Source organism: Gavialis gangeticus, unplaced genomic scaffold, assembly GCF_001723915.1.
Source record: "Gavialis gangeticus isolate Ggan-Ray unplaced genomic scaffold, GavGan_comp1, whole genome shotgun sequence".
NCBI lineage: Eukaryota > Metazoa > Chordata > Crocodylia > Gavialidae > Gavialis > Gavialis gangeticus.
Window position 1 is genome coordinate 41,491,912 of NW_017729008.1, and position 9,323 is coordinate 41,501,234.

Below are 9,323 nucleotides of genomic sequence, written 5' to 3' on the forward strand. Positions count from 1 at the left end.
TCGGTCTTCTCTTCTCCAGACTAAATAATCTCAGTTCCCTCAGCCTCTCCTCACCAGTCCTGTCCCCCAGCCCATGAAACATTTTTGCTCTCTTCTGCTGGACTCTCTCCAGTTTGTGCACATCCTTTCTGTAGTGGGGGCCCAAAACTGGACACAGTACTCCAGATGTGGCCTCCCCAGTGCTGAATAGAGGGGAATAATCACTTCCTTGGATCTGCTGGCAACGCTTCTACCAATGCAGCCCAGGATGCCATTAGCCTTCTTGCAACAAGGGCACACTGCTGGCTCATATCCAGCTTATTGTCCACTGTCACCCCCAGGTCCTTTTCTGCAGAGCTGCTGCTTAAAATGAAGCTGGTTCTACTGAGATTTGAACTCAGATTGCTGGATTCAAAGTCCAGAGTGCTAACCATTACACCACAGAACCAACTACAGTAGTGTCCCCCTGATCCTGATTGTCCTGGTTAACAGCTGAGGCCCCTCCAGCCTCCCTCTGTCTTCAGCAGAACAATACTTTTGGACAAAAGTAATGTGTGTGGAGCAGCGGGGGAGGACAAGATAGTGCTGCCTTCTCAAAAATACCCAGGTTTTTCAGGGACAATTCCTGCATGTTGTATATTGTCTGCAGCAGGGGTGCTTAACCGCTGCCCACAGGCCATATCTGGGCTGTGGCTCTGTATCATCTAGACTGCAGGGCTCCCCACAGGTCCAGGGGAGTGGTGTCACCACCTCCTTGCTGCCAAATCTTGGGACCTGTTCGGAGCCTGAGCCCTGCACGCTGGATCCACCGCCTGATCCCCATGCTCAGGGATGGGTAGAGGTGCTGCTGTGCCCAGGATCCAATCCCACCAGTCGGGAGTGCAGGAGGGTAGTCCTGGGCCTCCAGGACCCAATCCTGTGTGCAAGGGGTGGTACCAGACCCCCCAGGACCCAATCTTAGCATGAGAGGCGAGGGAGGGGGCCAGTACTAGCCCCCTCCCAACCCAATCTGGGCACACAGGGGGGCAGAAGGGGGTGGTGGCAGGTCTCCTGCATTCAGTCCTGGTGCATGGGGCATAGCCCAGGGCTTGATCCAGAATGCAGATGGGCCCCATGCTATTCCTATGGCCCGCATGGCCGAAAGGTTGAGCACTGCTCATCTAGAGGGGCATAAATGATGAGCAGCACTTGGAAGGTTGGGCCAAGTTGTGGGCTCCATCACGCTAAGTGCTGTGCAGACACAGGGGGTGCGTCTACACATGCTGATTTAAGACACATCAGCCATTTTTAAGGTGCATTAAGGGTGCGGGTCTACCTGTGTGCACCCTTAATGCACCTTAAAAATGGTGATTTTAGGCTATTTGTGCATGAATAGCTAAAGTGCCTTAACACACATGTAGACGCACTGAGGCACGTTAGCGTTGTGTATGTCAACGGACTTGGGGCTAACTTTAGTCCCAAGTCAGTCCACACACCACGTTAATGCGCCTTAGCGCGTGCATGTGTAGATGCGTGCCTAAATCTCCTTAATGCGCATTAGGCAAATATGCATTAAGTTTAGGTTCATGTAAAAGCACGTGTAGACATGCCCAGGGTGTACAAGTTCCAACCTAAAAAAGCTGGTGGTTGAAACTGGTCAGGCTCAGTCCTCTTCATGCCCAATTACAGAAGGGGAACTGAGGCACAGAGGTGCCTGAGGGACATGTCAGAGCTGTGAAGGGCCCCTGGATTCCCTGAGCCCCACCTGTACAGACTGACTTTCCTGTATTTGTATTTATAAGATACCTCTGGGGGATTTTGTTGTGTACATCCAAACAATCTCTATAGCAACAGGCACCTTGCAAGCAGATTTTGATAGGTAAGGCTTATAGGGCAGGAGCAGGTTAACTGCTAGGCAACAAAAACCTAATGTTCTGAGCAATTAAGAGCAATGAGAGAGAAGCAGCAAAGCAATTAAGCAGCAGCTGAGTTGTCTGGTTTTTGCAAACTTTCCAGTCACGCCTGTAGTAATACACTGAGGCTGATCTGCTTTCATGTGTCCTGCACCTGACGCCAGAAGTGGCTATTGCAGTCGGCACGTCCCCACTGCCATCACGTGGAGACTCGACCATTGTCCTTTCTTGTTTTCCTGGTTTCCTTCATCTCGAATCATTTTAGACTGAAGCTGCAGGAATCAGCAGCTTTATTAAGCATTAATGTGTCCCTGGGATGGCATATTTATTTGCTGTAGGGAACAATCCTGTCCTGGCTGAGAGCTAGGCTGGATGAAGTAACCGATCTTCCTTTTCTTGAGTGGCTATAATTCCCACCGTGGCGCTGGTCCATAGCTGCTGCTGAAGCCTGCTCAGCACGGCACAACCAGGTGATGCTTGCAATAGGAGAGGCCTGTCTTATAGCCCGTTAAAAAGAATACATCCCTTCTGGCAATGCTGTCTATGTTGCAGTTATTGCTACTGAGAGGGAAGATGCTGCAGTCCTAACAAGCAATCAGCATATGTTATGGGATTCTGCAAACTGCCTGTGGACTGTGGCCCGTGTTTCCCTGGCCTGCTTCTCCGCAGCGCTCAGACCGCCCTCAAAGTGGCTTATTTAAGCAGTTCTCCGGCAGCAAGATTTAGGGGCCCCAAAGGTTGGTTGTAAATGAGACTAAGAAGAAGCTGAGTGAGTTGCTGTGAGCAGCAATGTCACTGCAGTGTCTACCTGGTCAAACTGCAGCGATCCTTCCTTCCTATTACAGCAATGGCTCTCCTTAGGGTTGCCTAAGCGTTTCCATTCTTAGCACCTCTTTCCTTTGTGATGCCAACATATCCCTTTGGACATGAAAGGGGTCTGTTTGCCTTCTGCTGGGGGAACCAGTGTCCAGATCCCAAGAATGAAGACGCCATAGACGTTGGCTTGCCATGGTGGCCTTGCTGGGTTAAAACGGAGGCCCAGTGGCTGGGCTGAGTACCAGAAGCTTTCATTGCCTTTGCTGTGCCTCTTATGGCTGTGAGGATTTTGCACTCTCACGAACTTTAATTTGCCTCAACCCCTGCTTCTCTCTTGCAGATCAACATTGTTTTGGACTGCGCGATCACGGTGATTGCTGAAGAGGAAACCTCAGGAAGATGAGATTGTCATACGCTGAGCTACTCACTGTAGCAGCCCTGCTGGCGCAGTACAGGACCGTGGCCGTGCATGAAGGTGTGTGTATAGTGTGCGGTTTCCAACCCCATCAGAAGCAGGATAGCGAAGGGCTCATGCATTGCACGTGGCGGAGGCATGCAGAGAGGGAAATGCCTTTTTCAGGTTGCCGCAACTGTTGGTGAAATAGGCTGGGGCTGCAGACGCACCCCAAGGTCACCCCTAATGAGCCAACCTGGTGCCCCTAGTGTCAAAGCCTTGGGCCTCTATGGCTCGAACAAAAGAGGGTGAAAAGCTGGCCGAGATAGTGGCCAGCAGGAGCGACTAGGGGGAGATAGGCTCAGACGTCTCCTGTTGTGTAGGGTTCGACTGGAAATGGAAGAGGTCCATAGGAAAAGCCAACTTCAGAGCCATCTAACTTAGTGACCTTCCAACAGCTAGGATCAGATACTGGCCCCTGCACTAGGCAGACACAGGGGAGCCTACCCCACGTGTGTCTTATCCATAGCTCCAGTCCTTAGGATAAATCCACCTCCATGTGAATGAGACATTGGTGGTGCTGCGCCCTTGGGGCTTGGCTTGACTTCTTGCTGCCTTTTCTCAATACCGCACAGAGTCATCTGGAAGGCCCAGCATAACACCGGGGCTCATCTTCTTCTTTAGCTATGGTTTTCAGTGTCCCCCAGTTGATTTGGGTCTGCACAAACGGCATTTAAATGTCGCTGAAGAACGAAAGCCCAGGAGCTCTGGTTGGGGAGGGTGAGGGGCGCTGCTGGGTCGCTGCTGAGGTCTGGGCAAGGCTGTGGCTGCTTTGATCTGTTTGGTTTTTGCACTCACCCCAGGACACCCAGCCCTGGACTATCAGCTCAGCAGGGCTGTTGTCCAGCAGCAAAGCTGGCCCATATCTCCACCTCCCCTTGGCTAGCAGCATCGGTGGGCAAGGGGTGTGCAAAGGAGCTGGGGGAGGCACTGGGCAGGGAATCCGGGGGGAAGCTGCAGTAATGCCCCGGGTAGGTTAGCTAAGCCTCTGCAGAGGATGTTTGCTCCCTCTTGGGCCCCATTTGAAGCTCCCCAGTCCCAGGTATTGCTCCCCCAGCCCTTGCGGCAGGCACTTGGTGCTGCGATTCCCCAAGGTATATGCTGCTAGCAGCCCAGAAAAGAGCAATGGGACATGCCTCTCGTGGTCTTCCCCTCCAGCGCAATACAAATTAGTTGCAGGGATTGCCCATAGCACCCCAGTGAAGCCTGCGTTGCATTCCCCTAACGGGGCTTGTCCAGCAGTGGATAACAGCCCACTATTGTTGCCAGCCAGGCGTGTTATTTCTTTGGCAGTGCTGTGGGCATGAGGCTCTGGTGCTTAAACCCTGCTAGTATATGGGGGAACGATGAACGCACATGAGATAGATTGGATTTTTTTAGATTTACTTGGTGGGATCTTCACTCGTTTTGCAGGCTGTCTTGGGGAGGAGGGAAGGAACAGCTAATCCCAGGTCCTACAAGGTTCCCGTGGGGCTCTCTGGGGATGCCAGGACCCACCTGCCAGGATTGGGGCCTGGCTATTAAGAAAGGGCCTGGAGCCCTCCTTAAAATCAGCAAGGAGTTAACAGAAGCTGTGGAATCGGCTACAAAATTAACTTGATTAAATTCCCGCCTGTCAATTAAGCCAATATATTTGGCCATAATGCTATTTAATTCAGAGCCTTAAACAGTGCAATAAATCAGCGTTTACAGATGTCTCGCGCAAACCTGTGATTGATGAAATAGGGTAATTTCAGAGGTGCATGGAAAATTTCAAATAAAATCATATCCCCCTGTGATTAATATAGCTGTCTGCATTGGGATTTGCTCCAGAAGGTACCAATCCAAATATACTTAACATCACATGCTTTCCGTGACAGCTTCAGGCATCTGATCTAAGGCAGCTCAAAGCTCCTGGGTTTTTCCTTGCCAATCTGAGGCTCTGTCCACCCCAGTGCTGCGTGCCTCACTCAGCATCTCGCAAAATAGGCTCCATAGGTCCTTTGGATCACTGTTGGGAGCAGGATGACGACACAGCACCATGCAGATGGCTTCAGTGGGGCTCATTCATCATTACTGTGCACCTTGCATCACTGGGTATGCCCGGATGCAAAGTGCATGCTAGTTTGGATGGCAAGCATTGTCCAGTGCACTCAGTAAATAAGAATACATGGTGCAAGTCAGGGATGAATTCGGCCTTTTATGAAGGAAGGATCAGAAGATAAGGAAGACCCCGGTCTTAGGGGACAGATACTGGACATCTTTACACTGATGTAAATGTGGAGTGGACCAACAACCCACTGCTCTACGCCACCCTAAGTCACTCTATTCAGGAGTCAAGTTGTCCCCGAGCTATTCAGGAGTTGCTATATGCCGGTGTGAGTGACCCCTGTGTCTATGTCATGTGTTTACACCTTTTTTTCAGTTTTAGCCCAGGATAGTCCTTTCATTGGGATATATAGACCCAGTGATGAGGCAGTGGGATAGAGCCTCTTGTAGGCACCTACCAAGGGAGAGCAGATTGTCTGCCCGCTCCAGCTGCTGGAATTTGCACCGGGGCAAACTAGTGCGTAAGCATGATTTTAAGTAGGTACGTCATTATTTGTCAGATCAGGGCTGAAGTTGCTTGTTCCATGGGGCAGGCTCTTTATGTTGAAGTGAGTAACCATCGCGCTCGGTGCTTCGGTTTGCTAAGTGCAGGATGCTTTCTCCCAGGGCTGAGATTTCTGAGCCTTCCTAGATAAGATACTTCCATCCTCTTGGGATGATACAGATGACCAATGTACTGGAAAGAACTGAAGAACGTAAGAGCTATTGTACTCGCTCAGACCAAAGCTCAATCTTTGGCCCCTGGGCTGAATCTGGCCCACGGGGATCCCTGAGGGTGCAGTAGTTTGGTGATGGTTAATGGCTGCAGTTTCCAGAGGTGCATCCTACCGCTTGCCAGCTGCAGGTGACGTTCCTACCTGCTGTGATGAATAGCTGGGGATGCACCTATTTGCCCAATTCCTTCTGCGACCTGGTTATACAATCAGCTTTTACCACATCTTGTGGCAGTGAGTTCCACATCTTAATTATACACTGTATGAAAACCCACTTCCTTTATAGTTATTGTAATCCTGCTGCCTGATAACTTCCTGGGGTGGCTTCGATCGCTAGTGTAATGAGCCATAGGAAAAAAAAACAAAACCCCAGCTCCCTCTCCCTGATTTCTCTGCCTTAGATCTCTCCCAGACCCTGTCTTCAAGTGGGCTCTTCTCCAAGCTGAAGAGGCCCAACCTTTTCTGGCTCGCCTTGCATGGAAGCTGGTTCCTAGCCCTGAGCACCTGCAAACTCAAGGAGACATGATTCGAAGAAGTAGTTGTTTGCACGCCATTGAGCCCAGTGTTGTATTTCCCGACAGGCTTGATGCACCCCTCTCGGTTAAAGTACAAATAGCAATCAGCGGTTGTTTTGCAGCAAGCAGAATTGCAATCTGCAAGAGTGCAGTCCTTGCCCTATTGCGGTGAGTGGCACCATCTTATTACAGTAAGAATTGGCCCCACAATGGCATAGAAGTAGAGGAGCTGGAAAATCTAGTTGGTCTAATAAAAGTATCACCTCTCCCACGAGTCCTGAGAGCTTTTTTCTCTAGACCAATATGGCTACTTAAGTCCTACCACTTGCTTTGCCAATAGCATCCCTGAACGCGCATCCCAAATGGCAAAGATAGATGAAGCAACCCAGCCTGAGAATATGGGTTTTACTACGTTGAATCAGTAGCTGAAAGTCAGGCTGGTGTTGGGAAGGGAGGGGAGAAGGACCAGGGCAAGGCAGGGCCTTGGGAAGCCCTCAGCCATAGCCTTTCAGAGATGAAAAATGACAAAACAACTTCATAGAAACAAGGATTTCTTCTGCTATCTTTTACTGGACCAGCTGCGTAGCTTAGAGGGCTGTCGGATGAGCTCTCAAGCACCACACACCGTTCTCCAACACCGCTTCAGGGGAAGACTTTTATTTCCTTCTTCAACTCAAGTCCCTTGTTCAGCGTGGGAAGACAGCGATGGCCCTGTGGTTAGTTGTGTCACATGTCAAAGCCCTTGCGAACAACCCCAGGCCCCTCAGCTCACCTGCAAAGTGATGCTCCTTTTACACCCAGGATGACTCTGGGGGTGCTTTCTTATACCCGGAGAAGTACAAGACAAGCCAAAGCAAGTCCTTCTGAACTATTCACTGGTTTACTGGGCAATCAGACAGCGTTATCAGTAGTAACGACAACAGCAGGGAATACACAGATATCCTCCGGACCAGGTGGTGAGGTCTTGGGGTCCTCCAGATCCATCCTCATAGTCAAGGCAAGCTCCAGACTCCCCCACCTTGGACCACTCCTTTGCACAGAGGCGTTTTATACAGTTCATAATCAAATTGCAGTATTTCTGCCCAGTCCTCTGAGATAACGATCTCTTGGCCGATCAGTATTTTGGGACTCTCCACCACTCCCGGACCAGCCACCTTGCATCTCAGCACTTAAACGCTCAAGCCTCTATGGCTTCCTCTAAAGGACGCAGGCCTGTGAGCACGAGGGTAGTAGCAGACCCACACCTAGCGTGGGAAAACGATGCCGAGAGTAGCTGGTCGGGTATAGATGTGCGATGCTGACCTCAAGAGTGACCCTCTGACACCAAACCAACCCTACAAGAACAAACCAAGGGATGCAGCCCAGGCTCTCAAACCGGGCAACCAATAATTTGTCCATCAGTCCAACACTTGTGAGGATGCTGCACAAAAAAGGGGCCTTTACATAGCCCATGTGAACCACCATCCAGCTTGTGCGCACCTTGGCGATAAGAAGTGAAGAATTTAATGCATCGGAGGGAAAAACGTCCATGCTGGGCATCTCTTCCCGCCTCGTGTTAAAATGATGGAGGAAAAAATAGCCCTGTTTGGATTTGTTAAGGTACGTGAGCCCTCTGGGACAGTCTTCAGGTTCCTGTCCGGGAAACAGAGTTATTTCAGGTTGCTCAAGTACGAAATTCAGTCCGACCAGTGCTTGAAAGCAAAGCCGGCTGCGATTGTATTTAGTTAGTCTCTCAGGTGCATCTCTACTCCACCTTCTGCTTGGCTTCAGACAAACACGGCTACATACCTATCTATGCTGTAGGCACCAGAGAAATCTGTAGCACAAGTTGGATCAGCCTGGGGGGGGGCGCTATAATTTTCACATGCTTTACATGGCGCTAGAAGTACCTGCAAGAGCCAGGCGGTGGGGTACCCCGGCTGTGCTCCCCAGCCTGGTGCTAGGTTGGCCAGTATCTGTTATCTGTTACAGCTGGAGCAGTGTACAGGAGCCAGGCGGGGGGGGTCACACATACCCCAACCCCCACTGTGCAATCGGAGCAGGCTTGCAGATCAGAAGGAAGTGGCAAATGAAGCGGCCGCGGCATCCGCACCTGCCTGTCAGACCCCCGGTGCTAAGCACTCTTGCCTTTCTTGTGGTCCTGGAGGCAAGACCCAAATTGCTCCCAATGGCGGAAGCTGGGTCTGCAGAATCCAATCAACCACCAATGTAATGTGCATCTCCCATTTAGCACCTCTCCCTGCCTGCTCTGCACAGGCCTCTAATGCAATAGAGACGTGGCATGAAGAATGAAGCCTGTGCTCGGGGTGTGGGCAGTGATTTATGGGCTGAGCCAAATTATGCTTGCAAGAGAAACCCAGGGCCCCATTTTCCTCCTCCTAATGTAGGTGCAGGAGCTGCATAACCTTGTTGATGGCCCCAGTAGGAAAGGGGTGGCAATTAGGTTTGTGAGTGAGCTTGCTTGTATGTCTAACTGAGGGCAGGTGTGATAGAGAGGAAGGAGGATGCAGTGCTAGGGTAGAAGCCCAGGCTGTAGCTCTAGGTTCGGTGCCCTGCTCTGCTACAGGCTTCCTTCATGATCCCTCGGCAAGTCACTTAGTGGCATGGCTACCATGTCTGCCAAGCGTGCCCACTCCCGGAGGGATCAAGATGCTTTTCTCCTGCTGAGCTCAGTGGAATTAGGAGCCTGAGTGCCTTTGTAGATCTGTGCCTTATTCTGTCCATGTATCTGTTTCTGTAGAAGGGGGGAGGTAGCACTGCCTTGCTACGGTTATGGGAGCAATACGGTTATGTACAATAGGTAGCCTTGGATCCCTTCATCCTGCAGCTGTGGTGCCATCAGGGCTCCACACTGGTGTTGTAATGG

The 9,323-nt window shown here is 50.9% G+C and overlaps 1 protein-coding gene and 1 non-coding gene across 2 annotated transcripts in view; one reads left to right on the forward strand and one right to left on the reverse strand.

The window, feature by feature from the left end:
- The window catches only part of LOC109292083 (collagen alpha-1(VII) chain-like), a 262,997-nt gene that overhangs the window by 21,953 nt on the left and 231,721 nt on the right, over window positions 1–9,323 (forward strand). The window contains 1 exon segment of the mRNA XM_019509339.1: window positions 3,028–3,162. Coding sequence (XP_019364884.1) covers window positions 3,087–3,162 — 76 coding nt within the window. The 5' untranslated portion in view covers window positions 3,028–3,086.
- TRNAQ-UUG lies at window positions 356–427 on the reverse strand. The gene has a single exon. It is a non-coding gene; the product is annotated as a tRNA-Gln (tRNA).